This window comes from Capsicum annuum, chromosome 3, assembly GCF_002878395.1.
Source record: "Capsicum annuum cultivar UCD-10X-F1 chromosome 3, UCD10Xv1.1, whole genome shotgun sequence".
NCBI classification, from domain to species: Eukaryota; Viridiplantae; Streptophyta; class Magnoliopsida; order Solanales; family Solanaceae; genus Capsicum; species Capsicum annuum.
The window spans coordinates 11,526,814-11,553,781 of NC_061113.1; the positions used below are offsets into that span (position 1 = coordinate 11,526,814).

Below are 26,968 nucleotides of genomic sequence, written 5' to 3' on the forward strand. Positions count from 1 at the left end.
GTGATAACCCGTCGGAAGTCGTTATAGTTCAAATCCTAAACAGAAAATCCCCATCAACTCCGATCGACCGCCATCACCTCGCTTAAAACCACCTTACCGGAAAACAACCACACACGCACAGACAGAAAATGTAGGGGAGGAGAATAGAAGAAAGAAAAGGGTGGTCGCTGTTGGGTTTTGATGTCGAGTTCGAAGAGGTTTTTCAGTTGAGGTCGTTCATCGAGGTTCTAGATTTCGGTTACCGGCTTGTCATCAATTTCATCTTTCTGAACTCTGGATTTGGGTGATTGCTTGAATTTTAGAATCATATTTTATTCCATTCGGGTTCGCGAATTTAAATCGAAAGCCACATTAAGGTCCATTCCTTATCTCATTCTCTATTAATCATTAAGTTTTTGGTACTTTGTGGGTTGAATTTGTGCTGTTTGAATTTTGTTTTAGTTGATTTTGATACATTTGAATTTATCATAAATGATTGTTGATATTGATTGATTAATTGATTGGATGAATTAGATAATTAAATAAATCGGGCTCAATTTGGGGTGAATATTGATTTTGGGATGGGATTGAAAATTGTCTAGTAGGAAATTTCATTTGGTTTATTTGGATTGTTAATTTTGATTCATTGATGATTTTAACATGATAGTATTATGATTAGGCCGAAGCAGATAGGCAAATGGTAGGTTGGGTAGGCAAACATAGGAATTATGATTGTTGAATGCTTGAATGATTTTTTTTTATCGCATTGAAAAGATGTATTTATGTAGCCGGGGAATGCCCCGAAGCTCATTGTATTTATTCACCGGGGAATACCCCGACGTATTATGTTGGCGGAATATGATCGTGATCAAGGCCCGAGGCATCGGGTAGAGCATAGTCCAAGATTAGTTTAGAATAGGATTTACATTACCGTATTTTTATTTTTGGGTCTGTAATAAACTAGACTGGTCACTATATTTTTGAACTTGTTTTGTTTTATTGTTTGTTTGATTGTTTTTGTGTGTTTATGTGTTTTTACACTCGTATTGTCAAATTAGCCGATATGCTCCACCAAGAGACTGTGGTTGAACCATGGGATCGAGGGGTGCCTAACACCTTTACCTCGATCAACAGAATTCCTTAGCTAGAATCTCTGTTTGCAAATCGGTTTTAAAGAGTCAAACAGTTTTGAAAAGAATTTTCAAAGGTGACTTGGCATATCGAATTTATGTCAAGTGGCAACTCTGAATAAAATGTAGATAATCCTTTTTTCAAAACAAATTTCATCTTTTGTCACTTTGACAATTAAAAACCCTTGCAAACTTAAAATTTAATATTTTTGGGTTAAAAAGGGGGTGTGACAGCTCTGGCGACTCCACCAGGGATAATCAGAATTCGAGCTTATTTTGGAGTTGTATTGGCTTAGTTGTACACTATAGGTGTATAGACATTTTGTTTGTGTTATTTTGTGTTATTGTTTATCATTGTTGAGTGCCTACGTGCTCTTTGTTTACAATTTTTATCTTATGTGTTACCGCTTTATATCTGGCATCATGTGCATAACCCGAGTCATTTTTTCTACAGCAAGTCCGTAGTACATGTGTGTACACAACTTTTAGTTGAGTCACCCTTATTTTAGGAAGGGGAGCCGTTGGATTGTATGGAGTAGGTGGAAAGCTGTCGCAGCCGCTATCAACCATATGCTCCCCCGAATAGCCTTGTTAGTGAACCTCAGCGTAGGCCAGCCTTTAGGTCATGCTTATGTGCATCATATTGAGACCTAGCGGGGCCCACTTGGTCCTTTGTAAGATACTCACCTTTTAAAGCATCCCTACGTGCTAAATGTTGCATCTCTGAGGGTAACGCAGTCATTTGATGGACTAATTTGGAGAAAATATGTGTTAGAAATAAAGTGTGTAGGCAATGAAAAATCAAAAAAAAAAGTGAGTCGAAAAGAAAAAAGAGAGTTTCGTAGTTTTTAGAGTTCTTTATGACTTTTGATTTTTTTTTCACAATTCAAAAATTCAAAAAGATTTTTTTTACTTTTTGCACTCATTTTCTCAAAAACATAAAAAAGATTTTCCTTTTGTTCCTTTACCACGCATTCATAATTTGAAAATTTTAAAAACTTTTTTTTAATTAGAGCTTCTTATAAAGAAAAAATGCAAAAAAGATGGTAAAAGTTTTGTACATTTCGTATAACGAAAATACCAAAAATATTTTTCTTTCATAGTTGTTGATGTCATTTTTGTGTGAAGTGTCAAATTGAAAACTCAAAAAAGATTTTGTTGACATTTTTCATCGTTTGTCTTTGGTCGTGTCTCTCAAGTTAGGTCTAGTTTGTTATTTAATCATTAATTGTCCATTCTGGACGAACTACGCATCCCTGATTCTCCTCTCTCGGGAGTGAGATACGTAGGTAGCCTATCGTTGCTTCAAGATCTTATTTAAAATTTTCAAAAAGATTTTCTTTAGTCTTTATTTAGAGTAGGTGTTTCACACATGCCTCGAAAAGAAAACTACAAAAATATTTTTCTTAATAGTCGTAGGTTTCATTTTTGGTTGATCTTATTTTAAAAAATCTAAAAAAGATTTTCTTCACTCTTCATTTAGAGTAGGTGTTCCATATACATCTTTAAAAAAAACTACAAAAAAATTTTCCTTTAATAGTTTCAAATTTTATTTTTTATGAATTTCAAAATTGAAAATCCAAAAAGATTTCTTTGGTAATCATAGATTTCACTTTGTATAGGGGTGTTTAAACCTGAAAAATACAAAATGATTTTCGTCAATTCTTTTGACAAATTGTTATTTTCTTTTCTTCTTAAAGTTTCAAGAAAAAAGAAAGAAAAAGAGTTAATTTGACCATTTTGGCAAGACTTCATAAACTACGCACACCTGATTCTCCTCTCTCGGGAGTGACATACGTAGGCGCCCTTCTTGGGTTCGGTGACCTTTTTAGAAAGAAAAAAAGAGAGATTTTGAGAAAGTGTTGAACAAAGTGTTGAACTCTAACGCATTCGCTATCTCTTGTCCAGTTAGTTTAAGGTGGTTGATTTGTGGTATTTTGGCTGGACCTCCATATTGCTCCAAGTCACAGAGAAATTATGGACAATAAGAATACCGAGGTTGGGGTCACTAATCGGATAGGGAGTTTGGGGAATGAGAATTTAGAAGCTAATGAAGAGATTCATAAATTAAGGCGGCAAATGATAGAAATGCATCAAGCTTGGGAAAATGGGTTGCTGCCTCCTTCATTTCTCGCTGATAATCTGAAACATCTTTCTAGCTTGCCTCCACTGTCACATGCACAGTTTCCTATTGTTGTTGACATACTACATCATGCATCAGGATCGGCTCCAGGGCAAGAATACCCAAACACTTTCAATGTTCATTTCTTCACTTCTCCATACAAAACTACCACATATTCTGCTCCACTTACAACTCCCATTTTCGCAGCTCCACCCCCACATGAAGCTCCTACTTTTGAGGGCCATCCAACAGTTGTGCTTCCTCACTCTGCAAGAGAGCATGTATTGAATATTTCTGATGATCAACCTTATGCTCCCGAATTCACATTTAAGTCAACTGGCCTTTATGGCTAAAGTCATCCGCCAAAATTTCCTCCTAATACTGAGAAGCCTGTTATGACAGATGAACAAGAGGAAAATGACCAAAAAATTGAGAAGTTTAGAACTGGCTATGAAGAATTTGCAAGGACTTAGGAGTTACAAAAGTGTCTCATATAAGGACTTATGCATGTTTCCAGGTGTCAACCTTCCCCCGGCTTTAAGATGCCAAAGTTTGAGAAGTATGATGGACATGGGGATCCAATGGCACATTTGAGATGTTATTATAACCAACTAGGAGGTGTTGGAGGCAAAGAGGAACTACTCATGGCTTACTTTGGTGAGTCTTTTGGGTCTAGCCTTAGAGTGGTTTGTTGATCAGGATATTGATACGTGGAATAGTTGGGATGATTTAGCTAATAAATTTGTGCAACAATTTCAATATAATATGAAATTGATCCCTGATGAAAAATCCCTAACCAGTATGAAGAAGAAAAGTATTGAGAGTTTCAGGGAGTATGCGATCAGATAGCGTGAACAAGCTGCTAGGGTGAAACTGCCGATGAAAGAAAAAAAGATAGTGGAGGTATTTATTCAAGTGTAGGATGAAACATATTATCAAAACTTGTTACCTACATTAGGCAAGTCATTTATTGAGGTCCTCAAAATGGGAGAGATGATAGATGATGGAATTAAGACTGGTCACATTGTGAGTTTTGAAACATTGAAAGCAACTACTCAAGTAACTCAAAAAGATTCAGGAGGTGTTGGGGAGAAAAAGAATGAGGAAGATGCATCTGCTATTGTAGTTGGACAGCGAGTGCGGTCAAGAAGACCTTGTCGTCATCACTCTCAGGCTCAAACCCAAGTTCATGCCCAAGCTCCATATAATCGCTCCCAAAATCCATTATACTCTACTTATCCACCTCCATATCCAGTGTATAATGCACAACCACATGTTTAATCCCTATATTACCCATAATGGCATACCCCAATGCCCCAGAGTCATCCTCTAACTCCACAAACATATAAAAGCCCTTCTAGGCCAGATTTTCTATCCAAGCCAAATAATGAAATGAGGCAGAAGTTGAGAGATAGCTTTACACCAATTGGAGAGTCATATGCCAGTTTATTTTAGATATTGGTACAGGAGGGCATGATCACTCTTCTCCTTCGGCAAACTCGTAATCGGCGTTCAAGAAATTTTGATCCTAACACATGATGTGCGTATCATTTTGATGCTCAGGGTTATAGTATTGAAGATTGTCAAGATTTGAAAAGAGAAATTGGAAAGGTGATTCAAGATGGATCAATAATGGTACATAACGTTGACAGTGAGGGAAGCTCTAGTCATGCTAATATGCAAACCAGTGGCTAAGTTTTCAGGCTGAGCAATTGAAAAGTCACCCCTCTCCCTACTAGGAAGAGGCCTGGTAGTTTATTTTGTCTTCTTTTTTATTTTCTGAATTATTTCAGGGTTGTAGTTCGGGATCTATCTTGTTTTGTCCCTTTGTCGTTTATGTTCAAACCCTTCTATCTTTTATTTCAACTAAATAAATTGTCTCATTCCCTTCGTGTTTTAAATATGTGTTATTTTTTTGTTTTCTTTATAAAGTACACTTTATGTTGATTCTAGTGATATGACATGTCTACGGAGTCTTCAGCCATATCTTAAAATCCAACTTAATCATGAAGCATTGAATCAAAGAGTTAAAGTTAGAAAAAGAGAGCAGCTGAGAAAATAGGCAGAGTGCTGAGGCATTTAATGACAAGTTGAAGTCTTCCTTAAAAATTAAGGAAATTATTTTGAGAATCACAAGAACAACTTGGTCATCAATTGAAAGACATATCTCAATTAGGTCAAATGGTAGCTGCGTGAACAGAAAGAAAATCAGCTCCACAAAATCATGAGTCATTCAATATGAGAATTGCACAAGAAAAGTGGAGTTGTATTCCAAAAAAGCACAGAAGAAATAGTGGCACACATGCTCAGTTAAAGTTTGTGTTGTTAAAGTGTCACAAATGATCTTCATTTTTTATTTTCATATTGCATGTTATGTATTAACATCTTCAAGGATTGATATGACGAAGGTATTTCATTCTGCTATCCAAACATTATGTCATCCTTTGTTTACCCTATTTGAGTCTTAGTGTTATTTTCTTTCATACCACTCTTTTGGAATCAAGATAGAGTCAGCAAAGCTTAAAGGAAAAGGATCGAGCAAAATAATAAAGTCAGAAAAATTTTAGAAAAAGAAAGAAGAAGAGAAGAAAAAATAGAAGAAAATATGACCAAAAAGAAATCAAAGAGAAGAGTGTCGAGAAAAATAGAGTCAGAATATTTCAAAGAGAAAAAGAGTCAATAAAAGAGAAAAAGAAGAAGTCAGAATCAAGCAAAAGAACAAGTTGTCGGAACTACGCGTAACCTGATTCTCCTATTTCAAGGGTGAGATACGTAGGCTGCCCTACTATGGGCTCAGCCCAATCAAATAAATAGTTTAGAATTGCCCAGTCAAAAGAAACTGGGGCATGAGTTAATCCTCATTGTTTGAGTCGATTCTAAAAGTTGTAAGTCCAACCCCACTTCAAGTGTCGTTTGGGCCCCATGCTATCCTTTCTTTCTAACCCTATCCAAAAGCCAAGTTGCAACCAAATAAAGACTTTCAGATCAATCTTTGAGGATGTTAAGGCTAAGCATGCAAGGGATATGATGATGCATTTGGGAACTACTTATCTTCCTTGGCATAAGGAATTATGAGAGAAATAAAAAATGAGAGAGTATTACTAGTGAAAACCCTTTTGGGCACCGTAAGATAATGGTAAGTTGAGAGAAATAAAAAATGAGAGATCCTTATTGTTGAAAACACTCACGGGCACAATAAGGTAATGGTGAGATGAGAGAAAGAAAATGAGAGAGGCTTGTTGGTGAAAACCCTTCAAGGCGCCACTAGATGAATCAGGTCTTAAATGCAATTGACCTAAGGAAGCAACTCAGTTTCAAGTCCATTAACTCAATAACAATTGACAAAAAGTTTGTATGAAAAGATCAAGCAGCTTAATCCAGAATACATGACATAATCATTAGAGTTGACTGTCATTTTTAGATGAAATTTTTGTTTCATTGTTTCAAATGGAGAAATTCATTGCTTTTTATTTCTTCTCTTTATTTTTATTTATCTTTCTTGAGTCAGTTATCCAAATAAAAAAAATTATCATTCTTTTTTATTCTTTTTTTATTTTCTTGTCTTTGAGTCAAGTCCGTGTCAAAACAAATGAGAAAAAATTTCAAAACTGTCTACCAGCATTCTTCAATTAGACAAATCAAGACAAAATCTAGCATATGAAAGAGACATGATTATGAGCCGAAAAGAGGGCATGCAGAAGTTTTATCAACAGATAAGTCGAGGAACTCATGGAAATACCAAGGTTCAAAGGGTCTATCTGAGAAGCATGGCCAAGCAAAGATACGGTGTTTGTTTCAGTCACTCTTAGTAATCTGAGTTCGGGTCAATGATTCAAAAATTCAATGATATATGCTAATGGTTGGAATCAAGGTTAAATGTGATGAGGGCAAGAGCGATCACCGTGAAAGCTAAAGCTACAAATCAGCCACCATGTTTAAACTCACAAGTTTTTCTTTGATGAAACAAGAAACATATTACTTTCAAAGAAAGTACTTCATAGCATAAATATCAAGGGCTACAATACCTCACTTTTATAAATGCAGAAAGCAATGTTGCTGCACAGGTTTGATAATAAATTCATAGTAAAATTCATCATCGTATATCCCTTAGAGACACACTTTTTTGTCCAGGGATTTCAGTTTTCATTTGCTAGGAGATACACTTATTAAATTGAACCTTGGCCCCTAGAAGACGTACCTTTTAGTCGAGTCATCTCCCTTGATTCCTATAAGACGTACCTTTTAGTCGAGTCATTCCCATTGATTCCTATAAAATGTACCTTTTAGTCGAGTCATTCTCTTTGATTCCTATAAGACGTACCTTTAGTTAGGTCATCCTCCTTGATTCCTATAAGACATACCTTCTAGTCGAGTCATTCCCTTTGATTCCTATAAGACGTACCTTTAATCGAGTCATCCCTCTTAATTTCTAGAAGACGTACCTTTTAGTCAAGTCATCCCTCTTGATTCATATAAGACGTACCTTTTAGTCGAGTCATTCCTTTTGATTCCTATAAGACATACCTTTTAGTCGAGTCATTCCCCTTGGCCCCTATAAGACGTACCTTTTAGTCGAGTCATCTCCCTTGATTTCTATAAGACTGATATGGGCACGATTATGAAGATGGACGTTTTTGAGTGTATTTAATGCAACCTACAGAGTGTACGAGTTGAAGTATGAAAAGGGCTCTAAAGCCACCCCTATATTGCACTCCATGGGCGCCATTTTGTCCATTTAACACTAAGAGGCACTTTTGTCATTTTATCTATTATTTGTATTAGCCTATATAAAGAACATGTTAGGGTTCTAGCTCATTAGTTATTGAATGTTGATGTAAGAACACAAAGAACATCTCTCTAGAGAGAGAGAGCCTCCCTAGGCCGAAACTAGGACATGAGCAAGTGTGGAATCACTTGTGAATGTGTATTGCTTGGAAACGTTGGTGCTTGAGAGCTGAATTATGATCTTGTGTCTTCGTAAGGGTGTGGTGTTGCTATTGTAAGTCATAGGTGTCCTTATATTTAATATATCTTTGGGTTCCTAATCTTGTAATAGTGTATGTCTCACTTTCTATCTTTACATTTCATGTCTTAGTTTTTGTTGTCTAGTAAACCCGTTGGTTCTTGTTGTGTCTTATAATTTTATAACGTTGGATTGTTGTTATCCTAGTTTTGTTCTTCTTATTATAATATTGTTTATCCCTTGTTGTTGTTAGTCATTTACACCTTGTTTCTCGTTGTTGTTGGAGCCGAGAATTGTGTTTGTGTTGCTCTCGAGTTTCCCTTTATTTGTGGACTATTTTTGGCTTCTTTTTTATACAACCCAAGTTTGTCTCGTATCATTTGGTATCGAAGCATGGCTTGATCTTGTTCCTACAAGATCAATCTTGGGCTTGCTTGTTAGAAAATTCAAAAAAAAAAGTGTTAAAAACTAAAAATTCCAAAAAAAAATAGCAACCTATCCGTGTTTGTGTTCTTGGCCAAAATTGTGTTCTTGTTATGTCTTGGCCGATATTTGTTTGTTGTATGTCTAGATCTAGTAGTGTTCTTGTTTGTTTTGTTGTTTCTAGTGTTAGTTTTCTTGTCCACTAACACTTTGAGTCTAGATCTAAACTTGAGCCTAACACTTTGAGTCTAGATCTAAACTTGAGCTTGAACTTGTTGAAAGTTGTTGTTGTGAACATAAGCTTGGCCAATTGTTGTTGTTCTTGTTGTTATGGATTTGAAGTTTTCCATGTTGATGTTGTTGTTATAGCTTGGTCGAAGGTGACCTTGTAGTTGGGTATTGGACTTGTTGTTATCGTTCTTGAAACATTATTGTTGTGTTCTTGTTGTTCTTCACCCTTTCATCTTTTGCTAACACAAGAAAAGTGAACTTTAAATCTACAAAAGGTGAAAGAAAAGTTGTAGTAGTTGTTAGTGAAAGGACTAGTTCACATCACTCATAGACTTGACATCAACTTTTTCAACCATTTTTCCATATTTCAAGGAGCCTTGTTTTGTGGAACTAGTACAAGTCAAATCTCACCTTTTCAGTTGAATTTGAAAAGAGTTACAAAACTTGTACTTTCCCTCCAAATACTAACTGTCTTCCATTCCAAAATTATAAGGATTAAAAATTTCAAGAATGGTGATTAAAACTTGTGGGACCTGGGGCCAATTAGAAGGTGACACATCATCAAATAACTGTTCACACGACAAATTTTGGCTCAAATTTTGATCTCTTAGTTTCATTTTGTTGAGTCTTTAGTTTCGTTTGTTGATTCCAATACTAACTTACAAGCTAGTGACCATTTACTAAATTGTGAGTTGGTTTTGAAACCGTTCTTCGTATTTATGTCCTTGTGTGTTTTTTTTCTTATTCTTTGGAGTCGTTGTAAATATTTGGTTCACCTCTCAACACCTCATGGAGTTCAAGCAAGCATACAATACTTGTGAGATTGAGTGTGAGGAATCCGAGGACAAAGAGATAAAGAGAGAGTGTGAGGACCTTTCTTTTACAACTAACTCGTTTGTTGTTTTGTAGTGAAACTTCTTGGCTAAAATCAATTGAATCGGATGAGATTGAAGGCAAATCTCAAGATAGAGAGGAAGCCGTGGTACAAAATAAAGATGTTGCCGAGACTTGAAGTTGTCGTGTTCTCGATATCTTCTTATTTTGTGGGTTAATTTGGTTTAGTTGTGCCATGAATTTGAAGTCAAATTCCTCTCAAGATGGAGAGGATGATACAGGCACGATCATAAAGATGGACATTTTTGAGTGTATTTAATGCAACCTACGGAGTGTACGAGTTGAAGTATGAAAAGAGCTCCAAAGCAACCCCTATATTGCACTTCATGGGCGCCATTTTGTCCATTTAACACTAAGGGGCATTTTTGTCATTTTATCTATTATTTGTATTAGCCTATATAAAGAACATGTTTGGGTTCTAGCTCATTAGTTATTGAATACTGATGTAAGAACACAAAGAACATCTCTCTAGAGAGAGAGAGCCTCCCTAGGCCAAAACTAGGATATGAGCAAGTGTGGAATCACTTTTGAATGTGTATTGCTTGGAAACGTTGGTGCTTGAGAGATGAATTCCGATCTTGTGTATTCGTAAGGGTGTGGTGTTGCTATTGTAAGTCCTAGGGGTTCCTAATCTTGTAATAGTGTATGTCTCACTTTCTATCTTTACATTTCATGTCTTAGTTTGTGTTGTCTAGTGAATCCGTTGGTTCTTGTTGTGTCTTGTAATTTTGTAACGTTGGATTGTTGTTATCCTAGCGTTATTCTTCTTATTATAATGTTGTTTATCCCTTGTTGTTGTTAGTTATTTACACCTTGTTTCTTGTTGTTGTTGGAGCCGAGAATTGTGTTTGTGTTGCTCTCGGGTTTCCCTTTGTTTATGGACCATTTTTGGTTTCATTTTTATACGACCCAAGTTTATCTCGTAGTACCTTTTAGTCGAGTTATTCCCATTGATTCCTATAAGACGTACCTTTTAGTCGAGTCATCTCCTTTGATTCCTATAAGACGTACCTCTAGTCGATTCATCCCCCTAGATTCCTATAAGATGTACCTTTTAGTCGATTCATCCCCCTTGATTCCTATAAGACGTACCTTTTAATCAAGTCATCTCTCTTGATTCCTATAAGACATACCTTTTAGTTGAGTCATTCCCCTTGATTCCTATAAGATATACCTTTTAGTCGAGTCATTCCCCTTAATTCGTATAAGACGTACCTTTTAGTTGAGTTATTCCCCTTGATTCCTATAAGATGTACCTTTTAGTTGAGTCATTCCCCTTGATTCCTAAAAAATGAACGTTCTAGTCAAATCATTCTAATTAATATATAGAAGATGCATTTCTTTGTTTGGGTTTTTCAAGTTGTTATGATGTGACTTTCACAAAAGTCCTTTGATGATAAACTGGGGCAACATTTAGTTCTTGTGTTTGGAACTTCACTTTTCTGCCAAATGAAATCTCTTTATAATAATCTTTGTTTGGGATGATTTTCTTTTTAGTTTTGATGTGATTTCAGGAGTCCGCCTGAAGAACAGGACGAATAAATGAAAAGTCAAGCAATAAGGTGAAGAAGTTGAAAGTCAAGAAACAAGGTGAAGAAATTGAAAGTCAACAAATTGAAAAATAGCAAGTACCAAGCAACAAGTGATGAAATTGCCGGGAGCTCTCCTGAAAAATAGAGTGATGAAAAATAGCAAGTCAGAAATACGCCTGAAGAACAGGGAGAAGAAATTGCAAGTCAGGAGCCCGCCTGAAGAATAGGATGATGAAACTCAAATCAAGAGTTCAAAAGAAGCTGCATAAATAAGATTTCTGTAATTTCATTTATGTTTTAACTTGTAATTTTCATTTTTGATGTAATGACAAAGACACGAACTGAAACCTCGACGGGACCTCACTCGACTCTCTAACTCGGTTGCGACTGTCTTTCTTTTCCTTTTTTTGAATAATGGTCGGGTCAAAATTTGGTCTCGTTGTCTACTTTTTTTGTTTGAAAACACTTTGTGTTTACACCCAAAAAGGGGCATAATGTAGACACCTAATTTGGTCCCTCCCCAAAATCCAATTCACCCATTTTTTTACCTCACTTTATTATACACCCTCATCTATGAGATTATACCCACACACTATACACTGATATCCATACAACACCTACAGTGAAGAAACGGGTAGAATTAGTAAAAATTAGAGAGAGATCGATGAAGAAGAGAGGTGACAGGTGGGGATTGACTATTTTCAGTGATTCTTCATCGGAATACTATCTTCGACCAAACCCAGCAATAACCAACCGAATCCGTTAGCTATTTGGCGATTCCAGTGATAACCCGCCGAAAGCCTATATAGTTCAAATCCTAAATAGAAAATCCCCGTCAACTCCGATTGACCGCCATCACCTCGCTCAAAACCACCTTGTCGAAAAACAACCACACGCGCATAGATAGAAAACGTATGGGAGGAGAATAGGAGAAAGAAAAGGGTGGTTGCTATTTGGTTTCGATGTCGAGTTCGAAGAGGTTTTTCAGTTGAGGTCGTTCATAGAGGTTCTCGATTCCGGTTACTGGCTTGTCGTCAATTTCATCTTTCTTAACTCTAGATTTGGGTCAATGCTTTAGTTTCAGAATCACATTTTATTCCATTCGGGTTCGTGAATTTAAATTGAAAGCCACATTAAGGTCCATTTCTTATCTCATTCTCCACTAATCTTTAAGTGTTTGGTACTTTGTGGATTGAATTTGTGGTGTTTGAATTTTGTTTTAGTTGATTTTGATACACCTGAATTTATCATAAATGATTGTTGATATTGATTGATTGATTGATTGATTGGATGAATTAGGTAATTAAATGAATCGTGCTCAATTTGGGGTGAATATTGATTTTGGGACGGTATTGAAAATTGTCTGGTTGGAAATTTCATTTGGTTTATTTGGATTGTTAATTTTGATTCATTGATGATGTTAACATGATAGTATTATGATTAGGCCGATCAGGATAGGCAAACGGTAGGTCGGGTAGACAAACATAGGAATTATGATTGTTGAATGCTTGAATGATTTTTCTTATCGCATTGAAAAGATGTATTCATTTAGCCGGGGAATGCCCCGAAGCTCATTGTATTTATTCACTGGGGAATACCCCGACGTGTTATGTTGGCGGAAGATGATCGTGATCAATGCCCGAGGCATCGGGTAGAGCATAGTCCAGGATTAGTTTAGAATAGGATTTACATTACCGCATTTTTATTTTGGGTTTGTATTAAACTAGATTGGTCACTATATTTTTGAACTTGTTTTGTTTTATTGTTTGTTTGATTGTTTTTGTGTGTTTATGTGTTTATGCACTCGTATTGTCAAATTAACCGATATGCTCCACCAAGCGATCGTGGTCGAACCACGGGATCGAGGGATGCCTAACACCTTCCCCTCGGTCAACAGAATTCCTTAGCCGGAATCTCTGTTCGCAAACCGGTTTTAAAGAGTCAAACAGTTTTGAAAAGGATTTTCAAAGGTGACTTGACACACTGAATTTATGTCAAGTGACGACTCTGAATAAAAATGTAAATAATCCTTTTTTCAGATCAAATTTTATCTTTTGTCACTTTATAATTAAAAACCCTTTCAAACTTAAAATTTAATATTTTCGGATTAAAAGGGGGTGTGACAATGCCATGTTAAATACTTAAAACACATGTTAAACACACGTTCGACAAATTTAAAGAGCCAAAACAACTCATGACTACATTTTAGAGGATACTTTGAATCTACCCCAAATTTAAAGAACTATTTTTGCCATTTTCTGAAATATGAGAAGTTAAAGGACATGGATATACCGTTATTAAATATCTATATATATTTAATTATGAACTCAATTATTTTTATATATTTTAACTTAAGACAACTTTAAAAATCTATAAATTTTAAATCATGAATTTACCGGTAGATAATATTATAATCTAAACATATGAATGCTTATATATAAACCAATTTTTAACTCATTCACATATTTAATTTGATCTTTGACTGGTTTATTTTATTTTGATTTTGTTGTTTTGAAGTACCATATGACCACGACAGAGACAGTCCATAGTAGATAAACAAAGTAAAGTACATAAAAAATGATAAAACATCTTCTTTTAAATCCTAATTATTAATCATGTTTTGGTAATATTCTTGCCTTGTACTTCAACTTTCGAATAAAACATTCTTCGAAAAGACAAAATATAATATTTGAGAAGTAAATTGGACAGAAGAACCATAAATGAAGTACGTATTAAGTGATTTAAAATAAGAAAATTATATAAAAAAAAAAATGTAAGTTAAGAATAGATAAATGAGATATCTTTATTGTCGATTAGAAATTTCGAATCCAGATTTATAATGAAGAAATCTCTAGTAATGTCGAATATGACAATCTCATCTCATGAATGTAATGAATAATTAATTACAGAGAACACACCTTTTTATTTTCTTATTTAAAAATTCAATATGTCCTTTATATGCGCACTCGATTTTTCTTTTTCTTTTTTTTTTTAAAAAGAAATTAGTTAAGCATATGGAGATTTTTTATTTGATGATAAGAGGCGGTGAGACTTTAAAAAGACCTCCTCATATTTTAATATCACTAGTTTAGGTGTACGCACCTTGTGCGTGTACCTCACTTTAATAAGTTTAAATATTATATTAAATAAGATATTTATTTAAATAATAAAGATGAATATAATAATTAAATTTAATATCTTTTAAATATGTAAAGATGAAGAATTTATTTATTAAATCTAATTTTTACAAAAATATTTTTAAAAGTCGATCGACATTCATCTAGCATCTGTAAATTGTAACAAAACAATATAATGATAGAGATATCAAAATAATACAATTAAATCTAACTTTACACACAATTTTCTTCAAAGTCGTCCGACACTGATCTACAACCTATAAACAATAACAAAATAATACGATAATAGAGATATCAAAATAATACAACTAAACCTATCCTTTACATAAAATATCCTCAAAACCAATCAACATTTATCTATCACCTATAAACTGCAACAAAATAATACGATAAAAGTGATATCAAAACAATACAATTAAACTTAAATTTTACACACAAAAATTTCTCAAAGTCAATCGAGATTCACTTAAGAACTGTAAACTACCATAAAATAACAAACTAATAGAGATATTACGATAATACAATTAAACCTAACCTTTAACTAAAAAAAATTTCAAAGCCGACCCACATTCATCTAGCATCTGTAAATTAAAATAAAACAATACGATAATAAAGATATCAAAACAATACAATTAAACCTAACCTTTACACAAGAAATTCTTCAAAGCGAACCGACATTCATCTACGACCCGTAAACTATAAAAAAATATAATAATGATCACAAAGCTTCGATTTTGATCCAATTAATTCTTGTCTGAGTGAAAATTTTAACCCTAAAGAATGATTTTGAATGAAAACAAAGAAGATATATATATATACACATGTTGAATTCTATTATACTGACAAAAATAGTGAAGAAGTTGAAGGTTAGAAAATCAAGCATCTATCATCTAGTAATGCAATTGAATCAAGTTAGATGAACTCCAATCATATTCTCCCAATAGGCAAACCGGTTAATTTGTTCTCTAGTTTAACGTACATCTCAATATTGACAGAAGTATTTCCTTAATAGAGTCCTATTTTAGGAGTATTTTTCTTATTGAAAAGTAGAAAGAAAAATATGAATTAATTCTCCTCCCATATATTTTAGGAGTTTCATATATTTTAGGAAGTCTAGTAGAAAGGAAAATATTAATTAATTTTCTTACCATATATTTTATGAGTTCCATATATTTTAGGAAGTTTAATTAATATAATAAAAAATAATTAAATAATAAATTAAAAAAATAGTGAAAAGACATTTTTTTCTAAAGAAAAATCTTTTAATGAAGGGTAAAAAGTTCAAATCACTTTTCTAAAGGTCTTCACACTTTTAATATATTATAGATTGTAGATTATAGATTATAGAAATAGATATATATTATAGATTATAGATATAGATATAAATTATAGATTATAGATTTTAAATATAAATATAAATATAAATTATAGATTATAGATTATCTATTATAGATATAGATATTGAAATATCCCATTATATTGATTCTCCTCTAAAAGTTTAAGTTATTAGGAACATCATACTTTCTATTTTTTCTAATTATATTTAGTAAGTTTAATGTTACCCGAATTTGGAATACTCGAATGAATGCATTCTTTTTAAATAAGAAATAAACAAAAAATATTTATGAGCACACTATTTCTAGATACTGTTAGAAGCTAATATTTCAAAGAGAAAAATATCATTTTCCCTGAAATTATCTGCTCAACTTACTTTAGCACTTAAATTAAACTTTTATTTATTTACCTTCTTAATATCTTTAAAGTAAATTAATTTTACTCTCAAAATCACAATCTTAGTCTCACAATGGAGAATGCACTACACACACGCCATGTCAGTGTCAAATCAGTGTCATGTCATTGCCACGTAATAAATTATAATTTTTCTTATAAAAGTAATCCCCACGCACTATTTTTATGTATTTATGTTTTAAAAAGTAATATATATATATATATATATATATATAATTAAAAATGCCTCTACACTTCCACCCCATTTTCTTTCTTCTTCAAATCCCTCTTTTCCAGACCCCCGCAACCCTACCCCTGCAAACAGATCCTCCTCGTCCCTTCCCCCTTGGCTCTTTCTCTCCTTCCAGCCTGTAACGCCCCGAATCTGGTACCCGAAACTCTACATGGTGCTCATGACTCCGAAGGTCCACAAGCTAATCTATGATTGATATCTGTAACTGTATACTGCGTAATATACTGTATAATGCAGAAATATGAACTGAAAGCCCATAAGGTTCAAACTGTAACATAAGATCTAATAACTCATAACATATGGATGGGGTATGAAATACCCAAAACAACTGAAATAAACTGTCTGAACATACTGTAGTCCAGAAAGCCTCTAAAACATGACTATCTGAATAATGAGTTGATGGGACATGTACCCAACTAACTCCAACTAATAAATTAATTAATGATGCAATAAAGTAAAAATCATGTCCTCAAAAGATGAGGACTCACTTCTAACTCTAACTGTTGAGACTGGGATGCTATTGATGCTCTGGAGCTCGTGTCTCTGAACCTATGGTATGGTATAAAACACCATAGCGCGAATGCGTCAATACGATTGAATGTATTGGTATGCATATAAGGTAGGCTAAATGAATGGGGTTCATATGTATGAACAATAATAATATCAGACTGACTATCATGAGCGTGAGAATACATGCATGAAACATAATTACTGTAAGACCCCATGAAGTTCCTTCATCGTTTAAGTCTTCTGAGCGAATTAAAAGAAGCCATACCCTTAGAATTTTGCTAAGTGTTCCAACACTTAGTTTATTTTTGATCCTTCAACTTCGATGAATTATTTCGTGACCTTCCTGACATCCGTTTTTTGATTTTCAAGTTGCTTTGCTATGGGGCAAGTCAATAGTACATATTGGGTTAGTTTCAGAATTTTTGAGCCTCGATTAGGGCGTGTTTGAATTTCGAACCAGTGAGCCTCTGCGATAGCGGGGCGCCGCCCTACCTAGTCCCCCGTTATAATCAAGGCGCCGCCCTGGGTTCTTCCAGGGCCTAAGCAGGGCGACGCCCTAGTACTCCCATGCTCCAATAATTTCAGTCTTCTTCCGTCGTTAAGTTCCAATTGGCTAAAAGTTTAGCCATTTCTTCAGTTCTCCAGAACCAAAAACGCACAGAGCTCCAAAACAAAAATCAAGATCCCTTAAAATTCATCCGTTCAATTTCAAAAATAATTCAAGAATTGGAATCCTCGAGTCGAGATCTTCAAGAAACACCTATCAATTTTACGAGTAGAGTTCCAAAATCAAAGGTTCATCTAAATTCATAAATATGAGTTATGTGGGGTTTGAGCAAGAACAATCCTTCCGTTCTTGTGCCCAAAACTTGATTTTTATTTAAGTATTTATGATTTATAAATGAAGTTATGTCCAAATTATCTTGTTTGAAGACTATGAATTTATGAGTTATTCAAGTTGTGGATTTCATGATATTTCTACTTACTATGCTTTGATCTAAAAGTTTATATTGTGATTTGTACGCTTTCTTTATGAGTTAATATTGTTGAATACAATTTCAAGGATGATATTGAGTATGAATTATTATTTGAGTTGATATGAGACAAGTATTAAATTGTTGAGACTATATTCTTGAAAGATTGAACTATTATATTATGTCAAGATTGACGTTGGATTTTTGATGATTTTAAGAATGAGCTTGGTTTTGAGAATGCTATGATTTTGAATTTTTCCTCTAGTAAATTGCTTACCAAGATTTGAATCAAGATTGATGTTTTGATATTGAGTTAAAATAGGAATCCACAATTTCATATGAGTTAAATTATAAGAAATATGATTTGGTCTTCATTATAGATCCTTGAGTTATTTTGAGGTGGATTTCCTAAGAGTTCTGAGCCTGAGTATGGAAGTAGTATTTAGCACCGAGCGGGAAGTGTGGGTTCAGCACATCCTACTTTCCCAGAACTATGTGCCACCGTAGGATTGAGATTTATGGGCCTAAGGCTGAGTTTGTGATCACTGAATTGAGGTTATACTCCATGGCAAAAGTATAACTCCTTCCCCCAACGTGAGGTTTCTTCCTTAGGAGGATAAAACGCTAGACTCTATGTGGCTCACATAGTTTAGGTTGGTTAGAAGAAACTCCCAAAGAAGTCCCCTACTCTAATTAAGCTAAAGATATATATTTCGAAAGTTTGATTTTTGAGATTTACAAAGTTCCCAATTTCAATTTCCTAAGTTTATAAAGTTTTGAGTCCTTTAGATTTAAAGAAGTTCTATTCTCTCCGATAAAGATGTATGAGTTTTAAAAGTATTGTTTAAAGATTTCTTTAGCTTATGAGTTTTGAGAATAAATGGAGAAATTCAAATCTTTGAGTTAAGTATAATAACTCACGAGATTTATGATACATATTCATTATTCAAGATTTATGATGCTTATATTTCAGCTTTTCTTCAAGCTTTGTGAGTCATTATAACCAGCATGCATGATTTTATAAAGATTAATGATATTGTTATTTAAATGTATACACCTCCATATACTCAGTACATTCCCAAAGTGCTGACCCACATGTATTTCTATGTGCTACATTGTCTCATAATATAGGTACAAGTTGTAGCGCACATACTAGGTTCAGAAAGTTGTAGTTTTCAGTCAGCAGGTGATGAGTCCTTTTGATCCAAGGGCTCGAGTCAGTTATACAATTGAGAAATATTTTTATATTTTCTTTAATCAGTTGTATTGATTTGGGGTAGTTGGGAGTCATGACCCGACTACCTATAGTCAGTACTAGTAGAGGCTTCATAGACAGTTAGTAGAAGTTGATGTATTCAATTTCAGTTTTGTTGTAAAAGCAGAGTTGTAAATCTTGAAAATTTAGTTTTGTATTGAGAAAATTTATAAAAGAGTTATCTTCCGCATTATTCTTTCAGATTTATACATTTTATTCAGTTGCTTATGAGGAGTTATGCAAGTAGAAGGGTTAGCTTGGGGTCACTTGTGACCTTAAGCATCGTGTGACGTCTCGAGACCCATTTTGGGGTGTTACAATAACTGACATTGATACCGTGATAACATGATTACTGAATCTGAATATTGATAACATGATATACTGATAACTGATATAACTAATAACATGAGTGACTGTATCTGATGGAACTAGCTGAGTTTCGTACTGTATCTGAGTTGACTGTATCTGACAGTCCTGAAATCTGAAGAACTATCTAAGTTCTTTTACTGATACTGATATTGAAATTGTGGGAAGTAGTTATTTAACCGACATGCCCCAAATGATGCGTTATAGCTGAATTGGGGTCCAATTTGTGCCCTGATTGGAAGGGTGGCAATACCGCGCCACTGGTAAGGACAACATGTAAGTGACCCTTAACTAGCAGGTTACTCTAGTAAGAAAGGTGGGAACCCTTGACTAGCACATTAATCCACCTCATCTACCCTCAACTAGCAGGTATGATGTCTCAACCTACGCTGGCTACGTAGTTCTGGAACACAAGGATTGCTTCTAAGAATCACACCCTTTACTATCAGGTGAGTTCCCATCCTTGGGTTCACTCAGTGCTAATTTCTACTCCTATCTGAATAGACACTGAACATGGATTACTGAACTGAACTGGACTAAATTAATCGAGTTCCGTTGATGACGGAACAGTACTGAGATTTTTGTATTACAGAGCTTCCTGAGATTACTGAATTTCTGAGTGTTCCTGAGTCACATGACTAACTGAATTCTACTAAACATGGCTTGATTGAGGATATCGTGAAAACATGACGCTGGCTCTAGGCACATAGCTAAATTATCGGGTACAAGTACCCCCAGAACTCGATGGAAAGAAACTGACAAAACATGACTTATTTGAACACATGACCAATAGTACAATCCATAATTCATTTATTGAAGCATTTCATCAAACATGTGATATGCATAAACTTGTACATAAATGGGGATTTCAAAATATCATACTAGTTGGGCACTTTTCCTTCACATAGGCATTTAATCAAACACATGGTAAGCAAGGTGTTTGTAAACAACATTATACAGTAAATAACATCATGATTCATCTCTAATTTCATCACCCAAGGATTTAATTCATAGGTTCACATGAATCTACACCTATACTAATCAAATCCACATAAAATTTATCACCCAACATGGATTAGAATTCAATTAGTCATTATCAACATGAACAACAACAACCCAACATGAAACTCATAAAGAAAATCCATAAACTTGAACTTAGAAAATAGAATCTTAGACTTCATGGACGAAAGGAGTCCATGAATGAACACTATGGATACTTGGTAATGAGTTTCTTGAAGTTCTTGAACTTGAAGAATTTGAATCTCTTAGTTTCTTGAAGAAGATTTGAATTTTGTTCTTGACGATGCTCTTAGGGAGAAAACCCTAATTTTAAATTTTGTAGATGGATAATGAATTTTTGAGCTTTGGTCGGATATTATTAGGTATATAAACGGGTGGTAAAAGACCAAAATGCCCCTGTTAAAAATGACTTAAAATAACTGAACAGGATCTGCGACGGTGGGGTGCGATGGTCCGTCGCTGGATCGATGGTCTGTCGGACTGACCGTTGCACTGGGACCAGGACTGAAGCTTACTGCCTTGGTGCGACGGTGGGGTACGACGGTCCGTCGCTAGCTCGATGGTCCGTCGGACCTCTCCGTAGTACCCAGCTAGAGATTTGACTCACTGCTACAATGCGATGGTGGGGTACGACGGTCCATCGGACCTCTCCGTCGTACCCAGCCAGAGAGTTGACTCACTGCCACAATGCGACGGTGGGGTACGACGGTCCATCGCTGGGTTGATGGTCCATCGGTCCGCTCCGTCGCACCTGGGCAGTTTGGACTGCTCTCTGTAAAACGACCATAACTTTCTCGTCCGATACCGGATTTTGATGAAATTGGTATCGATGGAAAGCTTATTTGATTTTTCACGTGACAAAAAGTGAAAATATTAAAAATACCACGTGTACAAAAGTGGATTCATCTTTCAAAGAAAATTTCTAACATTTTTAGGACAATTTCAAGCTAGGAAAAATTACGGGGTATTACACAGCCCCACCCTCATCCGCCTCTATTTCTCCCCTTCTAGTCCCCCCAGCCCCCTCTTTTCTTGTTCAAACACAAAAATACCCCCTCCTCTTTCAGCCCCCACCCCTGCAAACAGGTTCTCCCGCCCCCCTCCCCTCCCGCTCTTTATCCCTTTCAGCCCCCCATACCCCTCATTTCTTGTTCAAACACAAAAATACCTCCATCAAGTTAAAATTAGTTTTTTTATTTGTTTTATTATTCAAAAATTGTCTTATTATCAAAAAGATTCAAAAGTAAAAATCAAAAGAAATCTCATTAATGATAAGTGGTTCAAAGACAAAATCATTAATTTAATTCAATTTTTTTCTAAATTTTGAGGGAGTTGGATTGAAGGTTGAGATGGTGTTCAATGGAGAATATTTTTAATTTAGTATCTTCATCATGTTTGTTCTTGGGTGGTGTTAATGGAGGAAAATGAAAAAAATTGAAGGAGAGTGTTGGTGGAGAATGAATTTGAGGTTGTTAATGGAGGAATTTATGTGTTGTTGTTGTTGATGTTTTGGAGAAAAAAAAGAAGAAAAAGGTGTCCAATTTTTTTTTTTTTAATTTCTATTATATTTAAAATATAATATCAATGAAATTATTTTTTTTTACAAATTAAATGCACCTTTTTTTTCTAGAAAATGTCACGTCAGCATTATGGGTGAAATAAATTTACTTTAAAAATGTTAAGAGGATAAATAAATAAAAATTTAATGTAAATGCTAAAGTAAATTAAGTGGACAAGTTCACACGAAAATGTTTTCTTTTCTCTTTTTCAAATCTTGCCAACTTCTTTGCAGTCATCACATGAAAAGATAGGTTGCCATAACTATATATAAAGCCATTAATAAAGAAATTCAGCTGTCTCATGCTGACAGTAATTGTACCATTGATTCGCAATATATTCAGCTGTCTTATGTCTGAATCAGTTATGTGAATCTCAATTAATTTCAAGAGATACCTACCGACAAGCAAAATGTCAGGTTATTCTGTCCGAATAGATCTTCATATAGACTAAAATCACCTAATTTCTTTTATATTCGACTAAAATTTAAACATAAAACCTCATGACTTTTAACCACTTCATAATATTTATTCAAACTCAATTAAAGAATGTTGAACTTCAAACATTCAAAACAAACAACCATTACAAAACAAATATACCAGAAACTTATTGAAGATTTCAAAATTCAAAATCTTGGAATTTTACAGTGTGATTTTTTAAAAATATTTGACTTTGGTCAAACTTTCACAGTTAATCCATGTTTACTCCACTCTCCACTTCTCTCTGTTTCCTAGGGAATATTTCTTAACACTTTATGAGTTGTTTTTTTGTTGTTTTTTTGTAACCATTTTTTTGTTCTCATTATCCATATAGTACTAATCTAAATTAAAAAAAAAATTCTTCCTATTTAGCCATTACAAAACAACATATTCGGTGTAATTCTATAATTTAAAACAAAGAGAGTGATGGAGTATATATATATACATTTTATATTTACTTTTGAAAGTAGAGAGACTGTTTCAATAGATTCTTAGCTTAAGAAAAACATATCTGTTGAAACTTTCCACATCGGTGGGTTAAGGGATCCTTGGTGTCCTTATATGATCTTGGACAATCCTTCCCTCATAAGTTAGTTTTTGAGGTTGACTTAGCCCAAGGTCCATTTCTTTATGTTTATCCACGCTCCAAATGTTCAGCCCTGAGCGTGCGAGGAGTGTTAGAGTCTCACATCGGTGGGTTTAAAATTAAAAGGTAGAATCATAAATTATTATAGAAAGCAGAACAAAGTTTTCGAAAAACGCAATAATCAAAGTACAGGATATAATAAATACAACATAAATCAAAAGACAAGAAACTATAGAAAAAAATACGACTACTGATATTATGAAAAAGTAAGTACTAAGACAAAGCTCAACTAGGCTATTGTAAGTTAAAAATAGAGTTAGAAGTTAAAATACAGTATCAAATTGTCCTTGTATACCATATCTGTACTGATAAAAGATACAGATATCCCTATTTTCTCAGTTCTGCACATCCAAAGATAGACAAATAGTAGGACATCTAAAAAGAAAGTGAATCCCAAACAAACACCACTACAAAAACCAATACCCCTTTTTTCAGAAAAAAAAAAACAGAAACAAATTTCAAGAAAGAAATATTACTAAGCACTACTTCTACTAGTACTAGTAATAGAATCTCAACCCTTCAAAATCCCTTACTGGTTTCTTAAGCAAAAAAAAAAAACATGATAGTATAATCTTTCAAAAATCTCCCTAAAATGGGGTAGCTCAAGAAACTATTTTGTTGCATTTTCTCTATTTTCTTGATCATTCTTACCATTTTCAAGAATCTCTAAAAAATGGGGTTGTCCAAGAAACCATTATGTAGCATTTTGTCAGTTTTCTTGGTGGTTATTGTAATTTTCAGGAATGTAGCACAAGTTGAATGTGCATCAGGAAACACTTATTTGGTGTACAAAGGTTGTGCAAAACAGGCATTATCAGATCCATCTGGTGTTTACTCACAAGCACTTTCAACTCTTTTTGGCTCTCTAGTTTCACAGTCTTCAAAGTCCAAGTTTTACAAAACTACTACTGGTACTGGACAAAGTACTGTAACTGGTCTTTTTCAGTGTAGAGGTGACCTTTCTAATGTTGAATGTTACAACTGTGTAAATGGTTTGCCAATACTTATTGACAAGCTTTGTGGCACTCCTGTTGCTGCAAGAATCCAGCTTTTAGGGTGTTACATGCTGTATGAGGTTTCTGGTTTCCCACAAATATCAGGGATGGAGATGTTGTACAAGACTTGTAGTGGGAAAAATGCACCAGGGAGTGGATTTGAGGAAAAGAGGGATACTGCTTTTTCTTCATTGGAAAATGGGATGGTTAGTAGTGGTAGTAATGGATTTTACACAGCAAATTATGAGTCTGTTTTTGTTTTGGGACAGTGTGAAGGGGATGTGGGCTCTGGTGATTGTGGTGAGTGTGTGAAAAGTGCTGTTCAAAAAGCTCAGGTTGAATGTGGTAGCTCAATTTCTGGCCAAATATTTCTTCATAAGTGCTTTGTTAGTTTTAATTATTATCCAAATGGGGCTCCCAAAAGACCATCATCATCATCTTCATATTGGTCTCCATCTCCTTCAGAAGGTACATTTCTTGAATTGATTGATTTCTTGAATTTGCCTTTCTACTTTTGAGGTAGAGGTAAGGTCCGCGTAAGTCTCTGTCAAGACTTCACTTTGTGAAACTATTGTTAGATTGTGACAATGGTTTTTGGTTTTCCAAGTGTTTAACACACTAATAAAGATTGTCTTCATTGGACTTTTGAGCTGTTTACCTCAATTAACTAGATGTACTTTCTTTCATTTCTAATTAATTATCGTCTTTATTAAATATAGGTTTTTCTTAATATTTGTCATTTCACAAAATTTAGGCATAATTAATCGTTTGTTTCTACTTTTATCGTTAGTAATAAATATGGAGAGATGCTAATATAGTGAAAAAAAAAAGAAAGAGAAGCAACAAAACATATTCGGTGTATCCCACAAAGTGGGGCAGTGGAAAAAAAGAAAAACATTAAATAAAAATGAGTAATAAATAAGGACAAATTTAGTCAAATCACCTTTTTTTTTCAAGAGGTGTACAACTTAAAAATGTGACAAGTAAAGAAAAACGGAAGAATAAACAAATTAGGAGCATGATAATTGAATTTTTTTTCTTTAGAATATGTCCCCTTTAACAAGATGTTTGTCTAGCTTAGATTTGTGTGCTATATTTCAGATTTTTTGTATCAATACTTTTTGTGCATAGTAATGAGAGGTGTTTAATGAACGTGTAGGGACAGGTCAAAACACAGGGAAGACAGTAGCTATAATACTAGGAGGAGCAGCAGGAGTTGGTTTTCTAGTCATTTGTATGCTCTTTGCAAGGAACCAAATGAAGAAACATGATGGTAAGTGCAAACTAATACTCCCTCCTGATTCAATTTGTTTGTTTGAGTTTAACTAAAATAAAATTTTAGCTAGCAAAAAAAAAACACTTTCAAAGGAGTAATTATGAGTAAATTCTTGGAATAATTGCATTTTTGGTCTCTTAATTATTATGGTTTTTGTCATTGCAATATATTTGACTCAACTTGTCTTATCTTCACTCAGGACTAAATTTAGAAGCATATTACTACTCAAATATAGAGTAACAATACAATCATAATATAACTATAAAAAGGACTACTACTCAAATATAGAGTAACAATACAATCTTAATATAACTATAAAAAGGTCATCTTAATATAACTATAAAAAGGACTACTACTCAAATATAGAGTAACAATACAATTTTAATATAACTATAAAAAGGTCAGGTTTATTGTGCATAGACTTGCCTCACATTTCTGTGAGAGGCTATTTTCAAGATTTGAACCCGTAAATTTCCAGTCACATGATTGTAACTTTACCAGTTACTCAAAGGCTCTCCTTAAGCTTAATATAAATATGTGTTATTAAATAGTGAAACGATTAATAATTCTGGGAATTTGTAAATATTCACAAGTAAAGGAATTAAAAGATACATTTCAAGTAACTGAGATACTACAGAGACTAAAATAGAATTTATTAATAATTGAGGGACTAAAAATGCTATTAAACCTAACTTTTTTTCTTTGATTAAAAATTGCCACTTGCTTATATGATGATTTAAATATCTGGTGCAGATTATTGAAGGGCTCAGCTGTGTATTATTATAAAGGCTGGCAAATGCTTTTTGTGAGGTGGATTCTTTCCTTGTTTAGATTTTCTACCTAGAAGGAAAAAAGAAAAAGAAATTTTCTTTTGTTGGAAATTCCTCAAAAGGTGAGGGAGTTTGTGAGCTGTAATTCTTGGAATTATTAGGTAAAAAAATGAGGAGGACAAAAATACAATTTGGAGACATAAAATTTTTGAGAAATGATGTAACAATACATGTTTTTGTCAACTATGAAGAAGGTTGGAAAGAGCATTATAATGGCTTTGGACTTTTTCTCCTATTGCCATGTGCATGCTTGTCTCTTTTCTTTGTATAGAATAATGGTTTCTACAATTTTTTTCTTCTTGAAGTTTTATATACTTTTGAGAAATTTCTTTGTATCCCTCTCTGTATGTATTTCCACTTGTCTAATATATAAATTAAAATAATTATATGTATAATATATGTAAATTAGAAAAATAAAAATACGATTCCAATAAGAGAATCTTCTCGCTAAAGCAATGACAAAATAGTTTTTATTGAGAATTGAGAAAATACATATTCGGGGGCTCTATATATTATAGCGGTATCTAGGGTGGTAGGGTCAATATTCACGAACAATATTATTATTTAGTCGAATTCGAATGCGAGTAAATTTTAGTGTACTACTTCTATATTGAGCTCCACACAATATTACACATGAAAAAGTAGGGAATTTTGTCAGACTTTTAAAG

The 26,968-nt window shown here is 34.0% G+C and overlaps 1 protein-coding gene across 2 annotated transcripts; it reads left to right on the top strand.

The window, feature by feature from the left end:
• Positions 1-23,416: 23,416 nt before the first annotated feature.
• Positions 23,417-26,526, top strand: LOC107864232 (plasmodesmata-located protein 2). 2 transcript variants are annotated; one of them, XM_016710558.2, is made up of 3 exons: positions 23,417-24,662; positions 25,360-25,467; positions 26,224-26,311. In XM_016710558.2, the coding sequence occupies exons 1-3, from the start codon at positions 23,873-23,875 to the stop codon at positions 26,229-26,231; spliced, it is 906 nt and encodes a 301-aa protein (XP_016566044.1). In that variant the 5' UTR covers positions 23,417-23,872; the 3' UTR covers positions 26,232-26,311. The 2 variants fall into 2 exon arrangements, with proteins under 2 accessions (XP_016566044.1, XP_016566043.1); XM_016710557.2 differs by having other exon boundaries at positions 23,431-24,662; positions 25,354-25,467; positions 26,224-26,526.
• Positions 26,527-26,968: the final 442 nt, after the last annotated feature.

Bases quoted from the DNA above. Each gene is read 5' to 3' on its own strand.
- LOC107864232 (XM_016710557.2), top strand. From the start codon at position 23,873: ATGGGGTTGTCCAAGAAACCATTATGTAGCATTTTGTCAGTTTTCTTG. The intron at 24,663-25,353 runs GTACATTTCTTG...ATGAACGTGTAG, and splicing joins GTCTCCATCTCCTTCAGAAG to GGACAGGTCAAAACACAGGG.